Source organism: Phalaenopsis equestris, unplaced genomic scaffold (genome assembly GCF_001263595.1).
Source record: "Phalaenopsis equestris unplaced genomic scaffold, ASM126359v1 Scaffold000025, whole genome shotgun sequence".
NCBI classification, from domain to species: Eukaryota; Viridiplantae; Streptophyta; class Magnoliopsida; order Asparagales; family Orchidaceae; genus Phalaenopsis; species Phalaenopsis equestris.
In genome coordinates, this window is record NW_018164467.1 from 230,292 (window position 1) to 256,809 (window position 26,518).

At 34.1% G+C, this 26,518-nt stretch overlaps 1 protein-coding gene across 1 annotated transcript in view; it reads left to right on the forward strand.

The window, feature by feature from the left end:
* Positions 1 to 26,518, forward strand: part of LOC110018573 (lysine-specific demethylase 5B) — a 119,966-nt gene that overhangs the window by 17,420 nt on the left and 76,028 nt on the right. The window contains exons 6-7 of the mRNA XM_020715922.1: positions 23,914 to 24,072; positions 24,167 to 24,253. Of these exons, the coding sequence (XP_020571581.1) occupies positions 23,914 to 24,072; positions 24,167 to 24,253 (246 nt within the window). The remainder of the gene's footprint in view (positions 1 to 23,913; positions 24,073 to 24,166; positions 24,254 to 26,518) is intronic.

Sequence of the window (26,518 nt, forward strand, 5' to 3'; positions counted from 1 at the left end):
TATATATATATATATATATATATATATGCATGCATTTATGTATCACAAATCAAAGAAAAATTTGGAAATTTTAATGGCATTTAAAATTTATTATAGTGAATTGTGCATTAGAAAATTTAATTCAACTAAGATACACGATAGGTTTTATCTTGAAGTCTGAACTTAATATTTTATTGAAATTTAATTTTGCTTACATGGAAATATTTATTCTTAAATTCTTTAAAAAATATTTTTTTGGATAATGGCTTTGTAGTGGGGTTTTAATTTGGTTTGCAATAATCCCATGAAGGATTAGAGAAGATTCTTATGTGTGGTTTATTCGTAAAGGCTTAATGTTTTGTTGAAATTTAATTTTGTTTACATGATAATATATAGATTATATATATTCTTAAATTATTTTGAAAATTATTTTGTAGGATAATGACTTCTTAGAGGGGCTTTAATTTTGTTTGCAATAATCCTAGAAAGGAGGAGAGAAGATTCTTATGAGTGTATATTATCAAATTAGGGAAATTAGGTCCGATCAGAGCAGGTGGCAATGCATAATTTCATTGTCATTTTTGTCATGAAAGGTTTAAGGGAACCTATTCTAGTAGCTCACTTGCTCTGACAATTTTGGGCAAGCATTCAATCATGCCCCAAAGTACTTGGACACAAATTTAAGAAGCACAAAAACTAGATGCTGTTACTAAGCCAAAAAAGAAGATTGGTCGCATTTAAGAAGTTCTATCTTTTCTTCTAGGAAAAGTGGTTCCAATATCTTTTATTGCTTGCTGTCAAGTGAACATCTATTTATAATAAAAGATTATGAACATCGGAAAAGTGACGTGCTCTAGTGCTATTGAAAGTGCTTTCAATTTCAAGCTATAAATCATTTACATGCGAAATTGCTTCAAAATTTACTCGGCAACTATTCTATTCTGTTTGGAAAAAAAAAATCATATTATTTTAATGCTTTCTCATATGTAGCTAATAACACAATGACTGGTTATATTCTTCATGGTTATAATCTATTAAGAACAAGTTTGCATCAAAATGAAATTATTGAAAAATATTTGAGCTTGTAAAAGACTTGAAATGATAAGTGAGTTAACCATAGTTTGTGATGGCTGGATAGAAGCTCAAAAATTGCTTTTATCAATTTCATTGGCATTAGAATTTGAGCCTATATTTATAAGGCCCATTTACTCTGAAAGAGAGTATAAGTTATATACTGTTATTGTAATCAAGGAAGTAATTATGAGTATAGGCATAGATAAGTGGGTTTTAAGTAATCACTGATAATGCACCTTTGTTATGTAGCTAATTACACAATCACTTCATATATTCTTCATGTTTATAATCTTTCAAGAACAATTTTACTTCAAAAGGAAATAATAAATATTGAAAAATATTCGAGCTTGTAAAAGACTTGAAATGATTAGTGGTTGACCATAGTTTGTGACGGCTAGATAGAAGCAAAAAAATTGCTCTTATCAATTTCATTAGCATCATAGTATTAAAGCCTATATTTAATAAGTCCATTTACTCTGATAGAGAGTATAAGTTATATATTACTATTGTAATCAAAGAAGTAATTGTGATTATAGGTTTAGATAAATGAGTTTAAGTAATCACCGATAAGCTGCTGGAGCACTAATTAAGACTCAATATTGTCAAATTTGGGACTCCTTATGCTTTTCAAACATTGAATCTTGCTTAAAAAACTATGCGTTTTGAAGAATATTGATGGAAATAAGATCACTTATCAATAATGCGCTTGGATAAATGATATTTTTGGAGATACCAACTTTATAAAGTCTTTTATCATTAATCACTATATGAGATTGTCAATGGTTAATGAGTTTATGAGAATAAGCAGATTTACTATTATTCGATCGTTTTGCATCAATGATAGTCATAATTAGGCGATTGAAAGTAATAAAACAAAAAATTGTATGTTATGGTAATTGGTGACACGTGGCATATGTATCATGTAGATGATATAAATAAATAAAGTTTGTGAAGGAAAAAATATTGGATGATGTATGACGTGATAAGATATATTACATTATTACTTTTACAGAGCTGATAGATGCTGTTGAGAGTGGCTAATATAGATAAGTTTTTCTATACCTTGTCAATGATACGTGAGATTCTACTATAGAGAAAGTGAAATAAATTCTTTATCGACATAATGGAAAAAATACAATGAAAAGTCCATTTTTTATAGGATTATATATGACATTCTTGCGCATAGATGGATTAAAAGCAATTTCTCTCTTTTTGTTTTGGGTCATCGCATTCATTCAATCCAATTTAAAATTTTATTTTATTTTGCTTTTAGTTGACCCTATTTTTAAATTAATAATATTACTTGTTAGGTGCATTTTTTAATTAAATTTTGCAACCACTTTTGGTGAAGTTAAGCTCTAATTCACGCTGCTCCATTGATATCAAATCAGAGAAATAAATGCCTAAAGTTGATTTTTTTTCGATGATTAGTTTGGAGTCGGTCAATTTCCTTAAATTCAATTGTGCTTTTGTTGATCACGATTTCATTGTTTCTAAAGGCATTATGGATGAAATGCTTGGTGGATAATATATGGAGCCAGTTCTTCATGTTTTTAAAATTTAACTTTAAAGGGAATTCGATGCTGGAATTATTTGTAAGGTTCTTTGAAGCCTTTGAACACTTCAGGTGGAGGATTGAGCAATGGATTGAAGAAATGGGAGCTGTTTTGGTTCGACTGGGGAGAGGGGCAGTTGGAACATCAGGTAATGGAGTGGTTTTAAGGAATTGGGGAAGGTGGGGAAGGTGCAGCAGAAAACAACGGAGAAGGCAGCAAGCATGGGGCAGTACGTGGGAAAATGGGAATTTAAACTTTAGAATTTGAGTATGCATAAATTGGAGGGAGTTGGGGGTATTTATAGGCATGCTAGAGCTGGTCACCAATAATTGGCGCGCTAAGGTGATTGCTGAGCTGGCAAGATCGAGAATGTGGTCTTAGGTAGTTAGAGCTTGACCAATTATAAGTTTCCAAGTGGAATTTAATTAAGGAATGGAGTTTAAGCTTGCTGTTTTGATGATATGGCTTGAAGATTTTAGTATTTGTGCGTGATAACCTTCATCTTTTATATAGAGCCCATAATATACTCAAAGGAAGACAAAATTATGGGCCTATTTGTTGATGTATATTTACTGTAATGTATGATATTCAAATTCTTAAAGCTGCTAATTTTTCTCTTAAGGAGGCATGCATAGAAGCTGTGTTTAACCCTGATGAATGTGATTGTGTCATTGAAAAGGGTAATGAAGATAATAATAATGATGATCATATTATTGAATGTGTTAACTCCTAGTAGTGATGATTATGTTCTCATATATTATTACATTATTTGATGATGGCAATTGCATCAAGTCTTATTAGCAAAATATATATTATCGTTATGATTTTTTTGTGATAATATATTTCATTTTGTTATTTCTTCAATTGAGAGTGGTGAAAATTATGCTTTTTATATTGATAATTTTTTTTTAATACTGCTATTGCCGGGTCGCAAGCCCCAGATGTGAAAAGTGGAGGGTTGCGTTAGGTAGTCGACAACCAACGTAAAATTTGTCGAGAAATTATGACATGAATATTTTAAATTCTTGTGTAAATGTTAGGGCATTCCTTGGAAACGAAATACTGTATAACCTGACAGTGAGAAGTGTGCATGGGCAGCTACACCGACACCCGGGTGGTGTTAAATTTGTCGACAACCAACGCAAAACTCGTCGAGAAATCATGACATTAATATTTTAATTCCTTAAGTAAATGTTAGGGCATTCATTGGAAGCGTAACACTGTATAACCTGAATACAGTGAGAAGTGTGCATGACCGCGACACCGACACCCATGTGGTGTCAAATAAGCAAGAGTTCCTACATTACAGATAGATGCGGGTAAAGAAGTTAGTCCATGAAACTAATATTAGGATATTATATTGAAATATAGATACTCTCACAGGTAAATTAACAAAATTAGTTGATATTATGGTTCTTAGGACGATAAATATCTTATGTGTTCAAGAAATTAAATCAGTTGGAGAAATGCTAAGGAGATTGATAGTTTAGGTTTTAAACTTTGGGATTCAAGTAGGAGTCACACTAGAAATGGTATAGGTGTAATTATATATAAAAGTTTAAAAGATAATGCTATAAAAATTATTAGAATTGGAGATAGAATTGTAGCCCTTAAGATTGTTGTTGATGCTAAAATTTTTAATGTTATAAGTGCTTATGTTTTTCAAGTTGGTTTAGATATAAGCTCTAAAGAAAATTATGGAATGACTTAGAAGAATTAATATAAATAATACTTGAGGAAAAAAATTTTGTTGGAGATTTAAATTGTCATGTTCGTAGAGTGAGAGAAGATTTAGAAATATTCATAGTGGCTATATAATTCTGAAAGTGATTAATGAAAAAATAGAGCTATATTAGATTTTGTTTTAGCGTATGATTTTGTTATTCCTAATACTTTATTGAAGAAAAGAGATGAGCATGTTATTAACTATAAGAATTGATCTAATAAAATATTGATTATTTTCTTATGAAAAGAAGAGATTGTCGATAATGTAAAGATTATATGGTCATTCTAAGTGAAAATTTAAGTACTCAACATCAATTATTAAATTTCAATTTTAAGATGAAGAGTTTTAAGATAAAGAATACTAGGAATCATTGTCATTAAATTAGATGAAGACACCTAAAAGATACAAATAAGATTATTTTTCTGATTATGAAGAGTATGAAATCCTTTGTCCATCCAAGAGTCAACAATCTAAAAGCTCTAATAAGAATTGAAATATGACAAATAACCACATTTTCGATAGTAATATCAACAAATGATGAGGCAATTATCACCAAGGATTGTGGGAGCAAGAGCATCAACTATTACACATTGTAGAAAATTTGAACATAACACCATATGATGTGGGGGCTAGGGGCTGAACCAATTTAATCCAGTTTAGCAAGGGGTAGGGGCTAAACCGGCTTGCCTCCTTTTCATTGGGCGGGAATTATTCCCCCCTTCCTGTTTTCGTTTCCCGCGTATCCCACTTCTATTTTTATGTTGTTTGTAGTTTTAGGGTTCAATTTTTGTCATTTATGTTTTTAGATATCTGGGTAGACAGTCGCCGTCGTCCCCTTCTTTCTTTCTAAGGCTGTATTCGAGACGAGTGGTGCTTCAGATGTATCTCGCTCCAAGGTGGTTTTTATCCCTATTCTACCCTCCACTAACGCCTTAACTTCCCCAATTTTCCTTGCCGTCATCCTACAACCGACCAACCTGCTGCCGCCATATTTCCTTATTTTAACTTGCCATTCACTCCACCTGCACTCTAGACTTTCGGCTACCCTCTCTACGCTTGCATGCTTTCCGTCCCATCAACCATCTTCTCTGCTGTAACTTCCACAACCCTGCTGCACTATAATCCCATAACACCACCTGCTCTTGTTGAAATACTCTCACCTAGCCTGCTGATGTCACAATCCTTTCCCCCCTCCCCGTAGTGGTTGCAGACACCCCAGTCCTGACTTCCAGCTGTTGCAGACCCCCACGTTTAAACCTTATGTGAGAACAACAACTCCCCAAGGCACCCTACCTGTTGACTCGCTGCAATTCACCATCTTTGTCCTCTCGTAAGGTGTCTTTTTAGGTTGTGTTGTTATTTTCCAATTGTCAAGTCTTTGTTTGTAACTCTATTAAATTTCAGAAATAATATTTCTATTTTTATTGTGGTTTGGGTTAATTCCAGTATCTTTTGTCTCTCGCGGTTGGAGATGCTTTGACCTCATTCGTTGAAGCTTCCGACTTCTGCTGGCAGTTCGATCTTGTCTGCGTTGTCATTCCACAATGGATTCTAGTAGAAACCTTCTCCTGAGCGGGAGCTATATGTAAAAATGAGTTCTTGCAATGTAACTCTCGAGCCCTTAACCTTGAAACCTTCTCCTTTCACTTCTCGTACGCAGTGATATGTAGATGATGAACAAGTAAGCGAGGAGAAATGAATTCTAAGATGAATTTCGTGGCGGGCTGTGCCTCTCTCACTAGTAAACACTCAGAAGAGACATCTTCAGTGACAGGACCTGAATCCCATTAAAGAATTTTCTTACCCCTCAAGCTCTCAAGATAAATTTTAAGGCTAAGGTTCATCCCTTCTGTCTGGGCATCTGTTGATGGGTACTCTGCTGAGTTGAATCTAACATCTGAAATATATTTCGTAAAGTCCAGAGATGACACAAAATGACTCCTACTTAGACTTGATGGACCTCCCTCTGTAGGGGCAACTTAGGAAGAGGACTATAAATTTGAAATATCTACATTTCTTTTATTTGTGGTAGCCCTGCTTTGGATGTCGGTTCCTCAAACTCATAGATGCACTGGCCGCTTACCATGAAGTCGGTTGGAGTCTCTCCCATAGGCTCAGCTCAATAAATGCATCTTGACCTTCTCGACTGGAAGCGGGGTCTCCTTCTTTGTGTCCGCACCTTCTTTAATATGTACTGTGTCCTTACACAATTTTTCAACAATGCCCTACTCTGTGAAACAGATTGTTCCCCTGATTCAACATGCCAAAATCCGTAGCATTTACAACACTTTCTGCTCGTAATAGATTTAGGGAAGCGAATTCGTTTCATATGTTTTCCATTCTGAATGAATTTGTCCTCTGACGGAGTAATTCTGGATGTTATCTGGGTGTACTATGGCTATAAGATTTAGATTTTGAACTCGGCTTTTAAGATATGGGGGTTGCTCGTTGATGAGGTCTCTCCAGTTTTGAAACTAAATTCTACATCGTTTGTCTATAGTAAGATGGTAGGAGCTAGCGCTCTCTCCTGCTTCATCTTCAGATTCTCTCATCCTCCTCTGCAACTCCCTAGATCACGATTGAGGATAACGTCCCATTGGATTTTTTATTTAATGCTCGTAAGCCATCACTGAAGTCGGCGAATCTCTCTCCCTATCTCCTCCCAGGAAGGCCCGGGCATATATCTTGCTTTTGGTATGGTTAGGGTTTAGGGTTGGGAGGTGAAAGAAGGTGTCGCGACTAATTGATGGTGTCAAGAATAGATTTGGGGCTGCTGATTTTGAAAATCAGCAAAGGAGAATTATGTTTAGGTCAAAATGTGGCTAAAGATTTTGGACTAGGAAAAAAACTTTGGTGGAGGTGGCGTGGGTGAGGGCAGATGCTAGGAAATCAAAGGATAGGATTAGAGTTATGTTAACTCTGTTATCAAATGATATTATCAAATGATAATAGAGTTAACCCAAACCACAAAAAAAAAAAGAAATATCTTTGTTGAAATTTAATAGGGTTACAAACGAAGACTCTCGACAATTAGAAAATAACAATACAAAACCTAAAAAGACTCTCTGGCCGAGGACGAAGATGGTGGATGGCGGCTGGTTGCAAGTAGGGCGGCTTTGGGAGTTGCTGTTGGCATTGAAGGGTTAGACGTGGGGGGTTGATAGTAGCTGAAAGTTGGGACTAGGGTGGCTGCAACAACATGGAGAAAGAGACGAATCTGGCGATAGCTAGCTGGGGATTTTTGGTGGGACTGGTGACTACTATGGGGAGGGGGGAAGGGATTGTGATATCAACAGAGTAGGTGAGACACTATTTCAGCAAGAGCAGGTAGCGTGATGGGATTGCTGTGCAATAGGGTTGTGGGAAGTTATGACAGAAAAGATTGATGATGGGGAAATTACGGTAGGAAAAGTTGCTGGTATGGGAAGTAGGAAAGGGCAGATGTGGGCAGCTGTAGGTCTGGAGGGCGGGTGGAGTGAATGGCAGGGAGAGGTAAGGAGATATGGCGACAGCGGTAGCAGCAACAGGTTGGCCGGTTGTAGGGTGACAGTAGAAAAATCTGAGAAGGTAGGGCGTTGGTGGAGGGTAAAATAATTGAGGAAAAACACTACCTTGGAGCGAGATACAACTCTAGAAAGGGAGAAGTGGTCGCCGACGGCTGTCCACCCAAAAATCTGAAATAGAAATAACAATTACTGAACCCTAATACTGGAAACGACATATAAATAGAAACAACATAGGTGGGGAAAAAAAACTAGAAGGGGGAAATAATTCCGGCCCAATGAAAAGGAGGTGGCTAGCCGGTTTAGCCCCTACCCCTTGCTGTACCAGATTCAACCCCTAGGCCCCGTGTCACCATGTTTTGGGAAATGACTTGAAAAGATGAGGCGAACTTTCACCAATTTTTTATTGAAATTGATGATTTCTTATATTGTGATCAGTTTTAAAAAGTTCAGAGAATTTTTGTCCGAAAATAAGGCAAGAGGAATAGGATGATGAAATGTTTTAATACCACATTTTTTTTGGGAAATGACTTGAAAAGATGAGGCTAACTTTCACCAATTTTTTTTTTTTATTGAAATTGAGGATTTCTTATATTATATTGTGATCAGTTTGAAAAAGTTCAGAGAAATTTTTTTCCGAAAATAAGGCAAGAGGAATAGTATGATGAAATATTTTAAAACTACATTTTTTTAGTATCTAGAAAAAAATTGCCAATGTATTTATCCTTGTAAAGAGAGAAATAACGTCCAATTTCATTAATTGTCTCACTACAAATTATTTAGTAAAATTAGTCGTTTTAGTATCCACATGTCAAAGTTTTGTAAAAATGGAAGCCAATGAGAGTAACTCTTATTTCTCAAGAAATTTATGATTCAGATCTCAAGATTAAAATTTATTAAGATGCTTCCGTGGAAAAAAATATTATGTTAATGTTATTGTCTATGTGGCATACCACTTTGACATGGAAGCTTATTCCTATTGGGCTTGCAATCTTGACAGGATATTTGTAGTATAGTTTGTTAGCATAATTGAGTTTGATTATTCTTAGTTTCATAAAAATTATTAGTTTAACGAAGGTTTGAGGGTTTGACATGGTATTAAACCATCTATTTCCTTGAAATGTTTTTTTCTTTTTTTTATTTTTATTAGTCTTTTCTTATTACAAAGGAAACTCATCATTGTATGGCAAAAAAATGAAAAGACAAAGAGAAGAAAAGATAGAGAGAGAGAGAAAAAAAAGTCTTTTTCATGATTAATATAATTTTGTGCAGTAAATTTTTCTTAGTGGTTTTATGTTTTGTGCTCATCACAGGGTCATGGGTTCAAGGTCTAGTACATGTGGGTGTATTATTGTGTTAAAAGTAAAAAAAGAAAAACAAAGCTCACTTGAGTAATGTGCATTCTTTTATCTTGAATAGTCAAATTGCCATTGATATCACTTATAGCTTTGAAGCTCATTTATCCATTGTTTCATACCTAATAAGTCTTGATTTAATCATTTATGCAAATTTTTTAGCCTCTGCCACTCCTAAGTTTGTATCCTTAACATGCAGTGAATGGAAACTGTTTAAAGGTGTGTTTGAGATAGTTGAAACTGTTTAAGAAGCAGTCGTGAATTTGTTGTTAGAAGTTGCTGTAGTCAATTTGAGTAGTTCAGTTATGAAATTGTTGTGCTGCAATTAGTGTTTTTAAAACCGCACGTGAAAATGTGCATCACTTGCAACGCAAGGCGAAGCGGATGTCGCTCTCTTTTCTTTGCTGTCATGCGGTTTTGTTGTGCGAAGTATGCTGTTGGTACTATATCACTCTTTAAAGCGCAGTTGAAGCGCCAGCTCGATCCGGTTCACAAGCGAGGGAAATAAAACTTAATGTTTTGGTTTTTCTTTCAAATGCGTAAGCCACAGGAGTAACTTCGCCAAGGACCCTTTGACCTTCAACGCATGCGACAGAAGCTTTGACCGCAGGAGATGCAGGTTATGGGCACTCCAACCTTCGACTGTAGCGGCAGACTCTTGCACCGCAGATGAGAGGCACTTTGATCACAACAGACACTTCGATCGGAGTAGGAGCTTTGCCCGTTTGTGGGGACTAAAGGGTTTTGAAGTTGGAGAAGGGTGGCATGCATATAATACCCTGTTTCAGCAATTTTTTTTCTTTTTTTAACGAGAAAAATTTCAATCCACTAAATTAATTCTTTGAATATGAAGATTTACACACATACCATTCAATTGCTATCATCATATGTAAATTGAAGGGTGGTATTTTAATATGATTCGAGGTAGAAATTGGCACAATTTTCATAGATATTAGAACAAACAAAAATTCTTATTGCAATAATCCAACAAACTCACACGAATACAAAGATAAACGCCTAAAATTCAAGAGGTAGCCGGTCTCTCCCAATTTTTAAAATTTGAGAGGTAGGAAATCCCTCCCAATCCCTAGCCTTAAGACTTACAACTCAATCTCATGCATAAAACTAACCCTAGACATAACATTTATATTTATACTCAACAACAATAATAATAATAATAATAATAATAATAATAATAATAATAATAATATAAGACTAAATTGCCCTTAGGCTTACGAAAGAGAAATTTGCCTTAGGCTAGGGGCCCTCGTAACGATACTCTCTCCCCAAACAACACATTGTCTTTAACTTGGGAAAAATGAGAGTGTTTCCTCTCCTTCCTCACCACTGTCTCTATTTCTTCATTCTTTGCTTCCTCTTCTCGCACTTTGAGAACTTGTAATTTTTGATCCTTGCAACGGTGTGCTGGGGTAAACTTCTCATCACAACGAAAATATAACCCCTTGGCTTACTTCTCCCGAAATTCTGGCTTTGTAAGACGTTGTGTGTTGCTCCCGGTCGTTGTCTATTATTCATGTCCCATGCAACCTCTTTTTGGACTTCCACTGTTTGAACTTTTGGCATCGTAGTGGTTGTAGTAGTTCCGTATGACAATCCATCTGTATTGCTCCTGCTGGCTTTCTTCATCTGGTTTTTATCTTCCACCATTTGTGCTAGCTCCATCATCTCTCTCAATCCCCGCAGTCTTAGTAGTCGGAGTGTTGGCCGTATGTCGGGCTTTAAATCTTTCATGAAATTCCCCTCTAATCTTGCTTCAAAAATCCCCCACAGTCGTCCCGACAATAGTTTAAATCTCTATATATTTCATGACGGTCTCCTCCTGAGTCAAGGCATAGAATTGGTTATGTAGGTCTTCTTCCCGAATAACTTGGAAACATTCCAACAAATCCTTAATTTCACCCTACGAACGAATCAAGTACCTAGCCTCCCTCTTCTGAAATTAGGCTCAGGCTTTGCTTTCCAAACACAATCCAACCTCCATGAATTTCTCCTCCCCATCTAACCCATTCACCGCGATGTATCGCTCGACCCGTTACACCCAACCATGTGCGTCTTCCCCCTCGAATATCAACATCTTCAACTTCCTACCTTTAGCGTCTTCACCCCAATTTCCTCTTACTTCGTTGTTTCCCCTTACAACTCCTTCATTCAACTATAGCCATATCCCCTCCCTACTTCTCTCTCTTCTTCTTTGTGCTTCTTCGAACATCTGATATAATCCCTTCTTCATGTTTTTGCTCAACTGCCTCCATCAGAAATCTCTAATCCACCCATAATTTGAGCCCTGAGAGGAGGAATGTGATGATGGATGTTTTCGTCCTCATGTTCCTCAGCTTCAATCTCTTTTCGTTTCGATCTTGATACAGATTCTCCAGTCAACCTTTGATTAAGGTTTGCAAATTGAGCTGTCAGCGAGTTTTTGGATTGCATCTCAATGAGCCTCTTTAGTATCTCCCAAATTTTCCCCATGCTCTCAAATCGATCCTTCAGTCAGTTCTCCATAGAAGAGAATCTCTCCTCTATGGTGGCGAACATTTCTTCTATCCCAAATTTCATTTTACTCATCTCTTCCTTCAATTTCTTCTTCAGATCATCTTCCTTTTTGTCGCCTTACTCCCAGTAACATTTTATATCGCAAAAGACGAATTTTTTGTCTTTGTGTGCCGTTCTTTAGAAACTCCCTGTCGATTCCAGTTGTAATGGCCTCTGAATCTCCACGATTCAAATTCTTGTATGTTTACAGATTCCGTATGTCACCTTCCCTACTATCTCAATTCACGACTATCACGAGATTCAGGCGACGCGTAAGCTGTGATCGTATCCTCGCCTTTTCAGCTGTCTTGAGTTGCGTTCAACAAGCTGCGATCGTCGGTGGTTGCCTTCTTATGTGAGCCTAGAGCCTGTAAGCTGCGATCCCATTGCCTTCGCAGCAAGACTTTGTTGTAAGCCTCGATGTCGACGGCTCCCCCGCATGCTAGTCGATCGCGGAAAACGTGATCTCTTTGGCTTCCCCACGCCGATCACCATAGTATCACAGGGTTCAAGCACGATCATACTTGAGTTAGACCATATCGTAGGTTTGGTCACCTCGTTGCCCTTCTAAGAAGCTATGATCGCAGTTGCTTCAGTGTAAGCGGCAATTTGCTTCAGATTTCGTGAAGTTGATCAGGTCCTCTCTTCTTCCGATTCGATTCCAGAATCTTGAGCTCTGATACCAATTGATACGATTAGACGTAGAAATCCACACAAGTTTTTGTAAAAATTAGGGCAGATAGAAATTCTTATTGCAATAATCCAAACAACTCACACGAATACAAAGATAAATACCTACAATTCAAGGGATAGGCGGTCTCTCCCAATTCCTACAATTCGAGATGGCCTAGGGCGCACAACTCAATCTCATGCATAAAACTAACTCGAGATATAACAAGCCTATTTATACCCAACAACAACAATAATAAAAGACTAAATTGCCCTTAGGCATATGAAAGACAAATTTCCCATTAGGCTAGACGCCCTCGTAACATATGTGTGTAAGTACCCCATTATTAGAAGGATGACATGTTTGTAAATATGCATGTCATATTTAAATGCCATGTTTTTGTAATAGATTATGTTTTAGTTGAATAACAACCATCATTCCTTTGAGCCATGGTTTCATTCTAACCTTGAATTTATTTCAAGATTATATTAATTTTCTATAAAAATTTTGAATTAAGGTGGAGATTCTTTAAATTTAATTTTTTATTTATTTTAGAATTCATTGGATTTTCTTCAACCTATTGCTTGCCAAGGAAGAATAGTAGGACGATGGATCAGAGCATTGCTTAATTTCTTGAGTTTTGGATTTATAAGTAGTTACTTTTTCATCCCTAGATACTACCTATTAAACGTGAAGTGGACACTGGATTTTTGTATAGCGTATTCTTACATGGTATCAATCGCAATGATTTTTGTTTAACGATTTTATTTTATGAAATATCTTTGTTTTTTTAAGTTAAAATTGATCAAAATTGTATTTTGCTTTTTAAAAGTTAAAGTTTTATTTTTTTATGTGCTATAAAAAATTAGGATGGTATAAATGTAAAAAAGTAAAGTTTAGATGTTAGATATGTATTTACATAGAAATTGGGTGGTGTGTGTAAATGCGCTTTTCATTTGTAATAAAAGAAAACCTTGATAGTCATAATTCTCTTTTTATTATAAGAATTTGAATCCAACATGATAAATTCTAATCCTAATAATTAGAGGCTGTTGTTTGTGATTAAACATTTAGTTATTGCCGTATTTTCTGTGGCCACATGAGTACTTCACATAAATACTAGCTCTACCAATACGATATATTTTTATCCATGAATTTCCTGTAAAAAAGGGCTAATGAAATGCATATATCTATGTGGAGAACGCATGTTAGCGACATTTCTTTATAAATTAGTAGAGATATTTAATTCATTATGTCTTCCTTAGAAAAAAATCAATTATATCCGACAGAAAGGAAGCAAGATGCCTAGAGCATTATTGAACCTGCCTCACGAAACCTTCCATTTGATCGAATCTAACAACCTGTAGGTAAATACCTTGTGTTAATTTTTTTTATCTATATATTTCATATCATATTTGAAGTATATGAAAATGTATAAATTGTAATTACTTATTTTTGTGTATATGAAAAAAGAATTTATGTATGACTTATTCGAACAAGGAAGAAAGATCTAACTTGGAAATATATCGAATTGAAATTTGAACTGACTTCATGGCATGTATGTATTTATTGTGGTAATGAGATAAATCAGGGTATATCTCGAGCCAATGAGCACTTGATTGGTTCTTCTAATACATCAAAAGAAGTAATTGCTGTGAGGAGTAAGAAAGTACATTCTGATGTAAGAGAGGAGCGGCTTATTTATCAGGGAGTAAGTAAATAAAAAAAATGTATTTATATGAAAGACAATGAGGTGGTTGATATAACTGAAAAAAATATCAACCGCCCTTACATTGTGGCAAAAGAGCATTTGAGAACAGTAACATATTTAAAATAAGATGTCCAATGCATACTTTTTCTATATAAGAAACCTGAAGGAGAAGTTGCTAGAAGAGAAAAATATGAGGCAAATGAGAATTAAAGAAAATGTCGATAAGAGTATCAGACAACAAACTATATAATACACTGTTAGCTGGTTTTATCAATCATGAATTCCTTTTAATGTATTGAAGTTGGAGAGTATTGATCATATGTTTGAGATAATCAGTATGGACCAGACCTTCAACCACCATCTTATCATGAGTTAAGAATTCTTTTACTTGAAAAGGAATTACAGTCAATTATAAATGACACGAAAGATCATAAAAAAATTCGAAAGAGAATGGATGCACTCTTATGTTTGATGGATGGAGTGATCGTAGAGAACGATCCATTATTAATTTTTTGGTTAATTCATTTTTAGACACTGTTTTCTTAAAAGTCATATATATATTTTGAATATTCAAAAATTACCGTGAAACTCTTTAAATTCGTAAAAAATTGGAGAAAATAATGAGCTTTAAGTGGTTACAAATAATATTTCAGCTATCTTCTTCTAGGACTTCTATGTCTATAATTTATTTTATTTGCAACTAAATGTATATATATTTTAGTTTTCTTAAGATTAAAGATTTTCAACACTTTTTTTTATTTAGGTCAATTGATAATGGAGAAAAAGATGCATATATCTATGTGCGGCACATTTTATTGATCTTATGTTAAAAGGATATTGGAAAGATTGGTGAGGTGAAAAAAACGATTAGAAGCTTTGGAGTAAACTGTATGTATGTATGTGTGTGTGTGTCTTTATATATATATATATATATATATATATATATTTGCGCCGCGTATTCAAATCAGTTGATCGGACATCTGCTTGTTAGTTGTAAGTCCCCTCTGGTCTGTGTTTCGATTCCCCCAGAATATTGGGTGTTGTATTCGAATTTTTAGGTGCATGAAAGATGACCATTCTTATTTAAATAAATAAATATATATATATATATATATATATATATAATCATGGACTTTTTTTGAACATAATGAGAAAATATACAAGTGCAGAATTGGTGAGACTAAACATCACTCGTTTTGCAATTTCATTTTTTAGTTTCACCAACATATATAAGCAAAAAAGAAAGTTTAAGTTGCATGTTTGTTTTAGAAGATTGAAATAAGTCTAAGATTTAGGATTGATTAAAAAGGAAAAACAAAGCTAAGGAGATCATCCTTAAAACTTGCTTTGGAAATGGCGTTACTTATACTTTAAAAGTTATATGTTCAAGTGTGAAGATATTAAGATTAGTTGATAGTGATAAGTGACATTTAGGGGTTGTATTTATGTTGCAAAGAACAAAATCAAGTATGTAATTAATGATACATGTAGAATAGATAAAAGGAAATATGAGCAAATTTCCTATATTATTGATAACTGATGGAAGTGTCAGCTCCGACAACAAATGCATCAAGCTAGATATTATCTTAATCCATAATTTTTTTTAAGAATAAGATACAATTAAATGCACCATTGATGGAAGGTGTATATGTTGTTATTAGTAGGCTAGTGGAAGATCTAAATGATAGACTGATAATAAATAAAAAATTATCTATTTATAATTATTCTTGTGATCTTTTTGCAATTGAGTATGCCATCAGTAAAAGAGTTAAGAAAGCTTCAGATACTATTAGTTAAAATTTTAATTTATTTTTTAATCTTTAATTAATATAATTTTTTTAATATGACATCATAATTATAATGACGAAGTGGTAGGAGATGTTTGATGCATCAAATTCCACTTTGCAAAATTTGTGTGTCAAAATATTAGGATTGAACTGCAGTGCAACAAGCTGTGAGAGAAATTGGAGGGTCTTCGAGTATATTAATAATTTATGTATTTGTAGCATACTAAATAACTTATATATTTTATGCATTCGTTTAATCATTTTTTTGAAAATTCATTTGAAGAGGAGAAATCAGCTGGAGCAAAGGTGCTGAAATGTTATAGTCTTCATCAAATACAATCAAGTTTTAAAAAGGAGATTCAATTTAAGATAGTATTGTTCCGACTAATTTGAATTCAACTGATGAAACTTGTGAGTGGTTTGTTGAAGAAATGGGGCATGTTAGTGAGGATTAATTTGGTGATGAAGATCTCTCTTGGGCAGAAAGTGGAGTGGCTTAAGGAAAAGTTGATCGAAGATGATTTGTAAGATTTAGTCGGACAAAAAAAAGGGGATCATCTACAATGCTGATGAGTTCAGCTCAACATGTATGTGCTTCTTTTGTGCTAGTAAGAGCAAATGAAATTTATTTAGAAGAAGAGTAAGAAAAAAATTGAAGATGAAAAAATTCTATCTGAAAGAGAAAGAGATTATGTAAATGAAAGAGATGATGAAGACTACTAATTTATTTTAGCTTATTTGATGAAATATGAGACTTTATTATTTGATTTATGCTTTAAAATTTATATTCTATTGAGTTAAAAGATTTTTTTGGCAATATTTTAGTTTTTAATTTTTGCAGTAAACTAGTTGAAATTGTTTGAACTTTTAATTTGCAGATTCATTTTCAATGTTAGTTTTCACGTTAAGTATTTTACAACATTTTTTTCTCTTTTATATGAAAATTTTAAATCATATTTTACATTTTTAATTTTAGAAGTGCTCATGAATAAATTTATACATTAATAATTTTATACAACTATACAACGCTGTGGTTATTAAAGGCGTCACTATGCCATGTGCTTTGTATTTTGAAGCAAAAATAAAGCCTTGCACATCACTTTGCGCTTTTTGCTTTGATTGCACTGATGTAGCTGTTTCTTAAATAAAGACTATGATGCCCTTGCGGAATAAACAGAACACCATAACTTAATTTCAAAATATTACAAAAAAAGTCTTAAGTCTAAAATATTACTTTAAAAGTTATGCATCACTTAACAAAAATAAATAACACAAAACTTGAAATGCAAAGATAGCTTATGAATGCTTGCGTCATAACACATTATATAACTCTTTTAGTTTAACTGTTAAACTCCATATGCTCAAATATTTCTTAGGGGCATGCACATACATAGCACACAATTCTTATGTATTCACATATTTCACACCAAAATTTTCATATTTACTAATAATTAATATCACGCATAATATGTCTGATTTATGTTATGGGATGTAATCCATAAAAGCATGTGTAAATGAAACAAACATAAGTGAAATACATATTCTCATGCATATGAAATGTCTCATGTATGTAGAAATTGAGGCTGAGATGTTAGGTATGCAAATGGATAATAGTTGAGCAGTATGGAAGTAGATCTTCCAAATATATGCTAAAATACCACCCATCTAACTAAAGCCTACAACTTTAACCAAAACTAGAGCAATCCATTGAAAACCATATTAAGCGCATAAAATTTTCAATCAAAAGCTCAATCCATAAATTCGAAAAACATAGCTTGGAATACACTCAACTCAAAAAAAAAAAAAAAAAAAAAAAAAAAAATCATGTATAGTGCTATTCATATTCTGAAAATCCAGCGACGGGGAAGAAATGCCCCAAGCCCTTAAATACTAGTCACATAGATTGATTGATAAAACACTCGTCATATTTAAAAAATGCAGAAGATTAACCAAGCAACAAAGTGTATAAGAATTATAGAGGTATATATAGAAGAACAAAAGCAACAATAACGATGGGGAAGAGTTTGCATGCATAGAGATTTAGCCAGCGACACGGAAGAAAAACCCTAAGGGACGCGACGTTAATATATCAGGGTTTTATTGGTGCAACGACTTTTTTTTGTATTAGGATGCGGAGCTCACCTCGGAACACAATGAATTTGCCATCTGTAAAATGTTGTTTTGGCGATGTAAATTTCCGAAATGCACCAAAAATGTCGCTCCCCAAACAACCCATTAGGTTCTTTCCAAAACAGAAAGCACTTAAAAAGCTATCCCAATTGGGGCCTAAGTCTGAAATAGACAGACCCTTTGTCTCAACTTAATCCATCATAAGCTTATATATGTGACACGTTTCATTCAAAGGGCTAAAACGTGTTCTTAAATCTTTGTGGCTCCCGACTAACCAACCACCAACTAATCGTCAGTACATTTCTCCATGGGTTGAGGACTTCTGTTTAATTTAATTTGAACACATTAATTATTCTCTTGACTAAGTTAAAATTGATTCATTTTTTTCGTATAGATCAAATCTAGTGGTTATTTTAACTACAAACTTGTCTTCCCATAATTTTCATCATTTTTTATTTTTATAAACTCTATAGGACATGATAAAGATTTGAATTAAATTTTCGAGGCCTGTTTCATCCCCAAAGTCGTGAGTCGTACTTATATGCTTTCAAATTAATATAAGCTCAAACACAAGTAATCAGAGTTCGATACAAACCCATCAAGCCCGTAACTAATATACTTTATTCAGTCACCTTACCTACTTGGATAGGCCATAATTTGTGGGCTTTCTTAGCCCTTGAGATTATTAGTTCCAACCTTAGACATTATTTTTCTTGAGTTTTTAAGACTTTCTTTTGGGCCTTTCAAATGATGTAAGCCCCATCCTAATTATTTTGGTCAATATGTAGCTAGGAAGCATATCAAGCCAACCCTATTAATAGGGGTTTAATTCTTGTTGATCGGTTGGGTTTAGATTTGATTCGAACTTGATTTGACTCTAATATACTTTGATCGGATTATTATCTATTTGTTTTGTCAAAATAGTTGACTTGATCTCATCTAACCAAAATCTAGCATGTGTAACTTATTTATTTTATGTACCATATAAAATTTTTTTATCAAAACAACTCAATTAACCTAAATATGACATTTTTAACCCCAATTAACCTAATATGAGTCCTTCTAGCCTAAACATGAATAAAATGGTCATATTTGGATTAACCCCAAATTGACTTGAATAATAATCTGGTCCACCATTTTGACTCAATCCAATTGAATAGTGAATCAACTCCATTCTAGATTTTTCAAGTCAGGTTCGGGGTGGGTCATTTATTGATACTCCTATCTTTTTAATGGGTCAACACAAAGCTGACTAGCTTGTCAAAGTATGCTTATTTCCCATGCCCTTCATCGAATATAAGCTCCATCCCAAATTAAATTCATGCCAATTGTCACTCTGATTTGCCTGCCAATCAAACGTAGAGCTACCAATGAATCACTTCGTCTCAAACTCGCTTCTCCTTGTCATAATGAAACTGGTTGACAAGCTCTTATTGGTTATTTGTGGTGCCTCTTAGCTACAAGCAACCATGCTTTCCGTCTCTAATATATTCAATGAAAAATGGTAGGAAAACTTCCTAACCCTAAAATAAGTCAATTTAAATCTCAAAATCATGGCTTTGACATACATGTCAACCTCTTATTGGTTATTTCTGGTGCCTCTTAGGTACAAGCAACCATGCTTTCCGTCTCTAATATATTCAATGAAAAATGGTAGGAAAACTTCCTAACCCTAAAATAAGTCGATTTAAATCTCAAAATCATGGCTTTGACATGCTTGTCCATCCCTGTTTGCTTGGGATACTTGAATGGAGGCAACCCACAATTACTAATCAGACTCCTTGACTATAACTGGTTAAAGCCCTTTGATGTTGTATGCCATGTCCGTCAATATATTTAGGTTGTTAAAATTGTGGGAACTTAATGGTGTTTGGTTGCGTCACTAAGACGTTCTCCATTAAATTAAGTTCAAGCCTAAATATCATATTTAAGCTTAAATTGCAAACACATGAAACTTCCTTAATTTGGAGAATTATTTAATTCTTGGGTTTTTTATCTATAGGAAGTCTTCATTCTAAAGCTAAATATACCCTTATCTAATATAAAAAAAATATATTTAGCTAAATTTAATCTGCCATGAGAAAAATTACTCCTTGGTCTTTACATCATATTGAGGAAGCTCGTGGGATGGGTTTGGTTATTTCTAAGTGACATGCATTTTTCATGCTTACACGAATTTTGTATATTGGTGATAGGACAACTCAAGTAGTTTTGAATTTGCATTGTTGGATCACCTTAAGATATGTGGTAACCCTTCAATCAAGCTTAAGTGAATGAACCTCTATCTCTAGGCTTTAATTAGCAGTCTAACTTGGATCTTCTCCAACATCAAGCTCAAAGACATTTGCACGAATCTGTTTGCTTGATTTAGACCTTTGAAAACACTAAATTTATAGCATAAATGTTCTTATGTATCCATCTAGTATCCCTAAGGGTAAAGTGGTTCAACCCCAATTTTAGAGACTAGGCTGCTTGATTCTGAACCCATCAATTAACTGCAGGACTATAAGGCTTTAAACTAAAAGGCATATTTGTGTTGAATGAATAGAAACAACGAATTCTCTCTCTCACTATCATTCTCTTTGCGAGATATACTAATATTTCTTTTAACTACCCTTTTCTAGGGAAAGATAAAGTAATTCCAATTAACTTTAAGTCGAGCTGTTTTCATGCTTTTTAATCCTTTGTTTTCTTGTGAGGAATACTTCTTTTCTTGTTATGCCCTAATTGAAATCATGTGTTATATACTTATGGACACTCCTCTATCAACTGATTAGGAATATAGCTAATAGAAAAATATTTGATGTTAAAGCTTCTGTAATTAGTTTACCTGATATGTAAGCTTCATGTTTAGCATTTTTCATAACACCCCCCCTTAAGTTGGAGCATAGATATTGATCATGTCCAACTTTTTATAAATATAAATCACTTTTGCTTTATTAAGAGGGTCTTTGTGAAGATGTCTCCTAGTTTTTCCGTAGTCTTTACATGAGTTGTAGGGATCAAATTTTGTTGAATCTTTTCACGAACAAAATGACAATATATCTCAATGTGTTTCGTTCGTTTATGGAAGTCATGGTTAGAAAAAATATGAATTGCAACTTAGTTATCACACAACTTTGCTGGAATAGTCATCATAAAAACCTTTTCAGTCAGGAATTGAAAGAACCACATCATTTACTCGAAGCTTTTACCATTGCTCGATACTCATATTCAACACTAGACCGTGACACTACATTCTATTTCTTACGACATCCAATAATGGATCTTCCATCAATCTTGAAGCTTGCCCAGTATACATCAATAATATTTCTATGACCATTATTCTGATATAATTTGTCTCGGAGCTCTCTTGAGGTAACATAATATTTGCTCCAAAGCTGACCATTGATGGACAGTGGGGGAAGGCATAAACTGACTTGTAGTGCTAATTGAATACGCAATATCTGGTTGAGTTACTGTGAGGTAGTTTAATTTTTTCACTAATTTCCTATACCATTTAGGATCATTAAAAATTCTCCATTCTTGATAAGTTGTTGATTAGGATGTATCAGAGTATGACATGGTTCGACCCCTAATTTTCCAGTTTTTGCTAACAAATTCAACATATACTTTCGTCGAGATAGAAAAATATCTGTTTTCTTGCTCCTTGATATCTCAATTCACAAGAAGTATTTCAAGGATCCCAAATTTTTAGTGTAGAATTAATTTTGAGTAAATGATTTTAATGATAAGATTCCTTACAAATTTTTTTTAGTAACAATAATATCATCAATATAAACCACTAATAGAATGATTCCTGAAGCGGTTTGCTTATAGAACATTGTGTGATCACTTTTATTTTTATGCATCCCAAATTTTTCTGCTGCTTGGCTAAATTTTTGAAGCCATGTTTGAAGGCTTTTCTTTAATCCATATAGAAACTTCTGAAGACGACATACTTTCTCAGACACCCTATGAGCAACAAACTCAAGAGGTTGCTCCATTTATATCTCTTCAAACAAATCACCATAAATAAAAACATTCTTCACATTCAGTTCGTGGAAGGTGACAATTATTCATTGCTGCCAAGGACAGGAGACGATCGAAAAAGTCACATAAGAAGCCGACGATAATGAAGTTGTAGAAGATCGATGATGAATCTTTGACGAACGTTGCAATGTAGGTTGATGACGAACGATGCCACGATCGACGTCGACGAAGACAATCGACGCGGTCAAGGCCGCACTTGTGTGCGGGGAACGATGCGGAAGAAGGGAGTTGTGTAGCCTGATACCATGTGAGGAAAACTTCCTTTCTTCTTATTCCTTGATTGGAATCATATGTTACATACTTATAGACACTCATATTTCTATAGATTAGGAATATACTTAATATAAAAGATCATCTTCTTTAATTAGGCTACCTAATATGCAAGCTTCCTATTTAATGTTTTCGCTAACAATTCTCAACCCTTCAATTAACTGCAGGACTAAAAGGCTTTAAACTAATGTGCATATTTTTGTCGACTGAATATAAATGGCGAATTCTCTCCCTCAACTACCATTTTTCTTGCCAGATTTACTAAACTTTCTTTCATCTACCCGATTCTAAATAATGCTCTTTAAGGAAGGTAAAGTCTTTTGAATTAACTTTAAACTGAGCTGATTTCGAGCTTTGAAAGCTTCTGCGTTTGCTTGCTTATATGAGTATTACAGTGTCTTCCTATTGAAAATTCCTATAGATAAGTTCACATATTTCATTGATTACGCATCCGCGAAGTGAGCTAATGCTATGAGCTGCATTGCCTGAGGGGTCATTTGGGATCGCTTTTAAGTTTTTTTAATTTTTGTTTTTTATTTTTATTTTGTTTTGCTTATGTTTTGATTTAAAACTAAACATATGTAGTATGATATGACCTTTTATAGTTGTTTTTAATGGCACTCAAATCAACATTTATTTGTTTTGAGTGTTTTTAGAAACAAGCTAATTTTATTTAAATACAAAAATAAAAACCTACAAAAAATTCACCAAAGAAACATTTTTATAAATCAAAAGTAGAAATAAAAAGACAAAAATGATCCCAAATAAGCCGTATGGAATTTGGAGCTATCATAAATTTCTAAATAAGCCCGGCTTCAGATCACCAACTTGCAGCTATCATAAATTTCTAATTAAAGAAACTAAACCTTGACGTGCCTTAATTAAGAAATTGACATCCTTTCTGGCATCATCATACTGATAAAATTTAGATATCACAATCTATTGTTGTTGACATCAAAGCTTCAGAACATTTTAAATCTGCAGAACTGTGAAAACTATTCCACATATTTGCATTGTGCTCTAACATAGGTTGTTGGCTTTCTTGTTTTTTTAAGGATTTTAATGTTGATGTGAGTGCCTTGTACTTCATTATATGTGAGTGGACGTTTTCTTTCAGGTTTTGGAATTGTTCATGCTTCATTACTCACATAGGAGAATAAAAAGCTTTGCTCTATGAATTAACACAATAACTTGGCTGTAAATAAATTTTTTTACCAGAAAGTTTTGGTACCAACTAAAATGGATGAAAAACCGAAGACCCATTTCATTTGTGACTCCTGCTTTATTGACTCGCACATCTTCAATTAATGTTCCTGTCTGTGTAGTTTTACATTCTCTAGGATGTTGAGGTTTTCTGACATTTTTTCAGTTTGATGTGCCCTTTCATAGATTATTGATACTATTTGATTGATCAGAACTTTAATTTCAGCTTTTTTTGCTGTTTTTAATTATACTCAGTCAATGTATTTTAGACACTTGCAATTGTTCTGGCCTATAAAAGGTATTTCCTACAGTTTCCATCATTGAGTTTAATTCTTTTCTGTTTCTTTCTTGTGAGCTTTTACAGAGTACATGTGATGGAAAAGCCTTGCCACATCTGAAGGAAGAATTATACAGGATATATATTAGTGAGAAGAGTACTAGAGAAGAACTTTGGAAAAATGGCGTTTTCAGGTCATGTATGATGGCCGCAAAGAAAAATCCTATGTATGTTGGCACTGAAGAGGTATGGCTTGTCTCATTGAATTTTCATGACTTTTCATATCTAAGATTTTCTGAACCTTCTTCTGATGAAATTGCAATTCCTTGAAATATTGCAGGATCATACGTGCATCATATGCCAACAATATTTGTATCTATCAGCCGTTTCCTGCAGTTGCAGGGCTACTACATTTGTCTGCCTTAAGGTAGCGCGTGCACAGTTCAAAAGTTATCTACAGATTCAGCTGTTGTATATACTAGAGATTATGAACTAGTTATCATCTTGCTGTGATTTTTTTTGTGCTCAATATTGGCCATGATTTCTTTGTGTGAATATCAACATTGTTTCTGCTTTTTAGATAAAACTCACATTCTTGTGAAACATTGTTAATCTTACTTCTACTTCCATGTTTGTGTAAACTTCTAGTTGTCTTTTAATTCTGTTTCTGTTTAAGTTACAGTCCACATTCTCTTTTATTTATTTATTTATTTGTTATTATTATTATTATTATTATTAATATTATTTACTGTATCGAAATGGTGTGCAAAATGGATTAACTAGTAGATTATTGTTGTTTTGGAAAGTATTACATCTAATGGTTGTATATTAGATAACTTGTATATTAAGAAGCTTGATATTAGGTAATCTAATTAGAGGAGATCTAATATATTTTTTTTTATATTAGATGATTCCTAATCTATAGAGGGATGAGTGTATATAAATATGTAACATATGATTTCAGTTGAGGAATGAAAAGAAAATAAGTTTTTCACTTCAAATGGTATTCCTTGTCTATATTGCTCGTTTGTTCGGCGTTGTTAGCATCGTATAGATCGCACGTTTAGATCGCTCGGTCGATGTCATTCTTCTTGTCAACTTTGTTTGTTATGTCTGCATCAACAGGATTAGGGCATAGCTTGCTTGGATCACTTGGTAAACATCTTTTTCTTGCTTGGTTCGTTCGTCCTGTCTGCTTTGACCGCTTTTTTGGCTCATTTGTTTCGTCCGCTCGTGTGGATCGTTCGTCTGCTTCGTCCGTTCATCTGAACCACTCTTCGAAGACTATGGGATTAAGACATTGAAGAACAAACGTCGGCTTCGTCATGGTCCGAAAGCTCATCGTTCGACTTCTTCATTGCCGGAACTTCTTCGCCAGGCTTCGTTTTCATCAAGAAGTGATTCGGTTTGTCATCGTCTTCTTCTACTTCAAATTAGTCTTCGACATCTTCGTTCGGAAGCAACTCATCGACATCGTCTTTAGCTGTTGTAAGGGGAGGGTTGTGCTCTTGTCTCCCAAAGGATCGTGATCGAATAAAGCTTCAACTCCATCTTCGTCTCCGTCAAATGTCAGTCCGTGCCGTCGTGTTATGATATTCATTCGTAAGTTCGATTGGACTTATTGATTTGTTGAAATCATTTGGATCAGATTGTTGGATTCAATATGCTTGAATAATTGGTGATAATCATGGTCGTGAAACAAAAAATATATTTTGCTTGGTTTGGTGGCTAATATTTCAGATGAAAATTTAAATGACATCAATTATTTTTATTGAAATAAAACTTTCAGACTCTACTTAAGAAGTATATTTCAAGAGAGATATTTTGTTGAGTCCCCCAACTGAAATTGATCCGACTTACTTTGAATGGATGAGAATTGTTGCCCATCTTCTGATACAAATACATCTCTCTATCGAATCTGATTAATATTGTCATATTACTCATTGTGACTGTGTAAATGATGCGACGAAGGACTTGTCATTCATGTTTTATGAAAGAACAATATTTCTCGAATCTTTAATGTATGCAAGAGTTTTTTTGAGTTGAACAATTGGATCAAACTGTTAACACTATCACATGTACTTTCAACGTGTTTATGAAGAATTGATTGCACTATTGTTCTTTAGTACTGATGTCCGGACTTAGCAGGTTCAAAGAGAGTAAATGACTTTTATGAGTTTTCTAGTTAGCCCAACTGACAATATGAAGGTGTCAAATCGTAGATCCAAGAGTTACTACTCTGAGGGAATCTTATACTAGAGTGTTGCGTACTAATCCGAATTCTCAGGCCTCACACATGCAATAACCTAGCGCTCTTGCTAGCCATAAAAATACAGATATCAGTAAATCTCAGTCTTAGGGCAATTATGGAAGTTGAACTGTAAATTTAAGAAATCATGGCTTGAGGGAAGTTTGCTAGTATTGCCAAGAACTTGGTCATACAAAGAAAACTTATTAGAAGTTGCTAAAAAATAATTAGAAGGTATCTAGATTACAGTCAACTGAAACTGAAACTGAAACTTAAGAACTAATTGAATTATCTTATGGTAAGAAGGCTGTTGCTGTAAATGGGTCTTTGTGGTTAAGTTTCATTTTGATGGATCTGTATATTCTCTCACAGGTCGGTTGGTTGTTAAGGGCTATGCACAAATTTATGGAATTGACTACTTGAACACATTCTATCCTGTGGCTA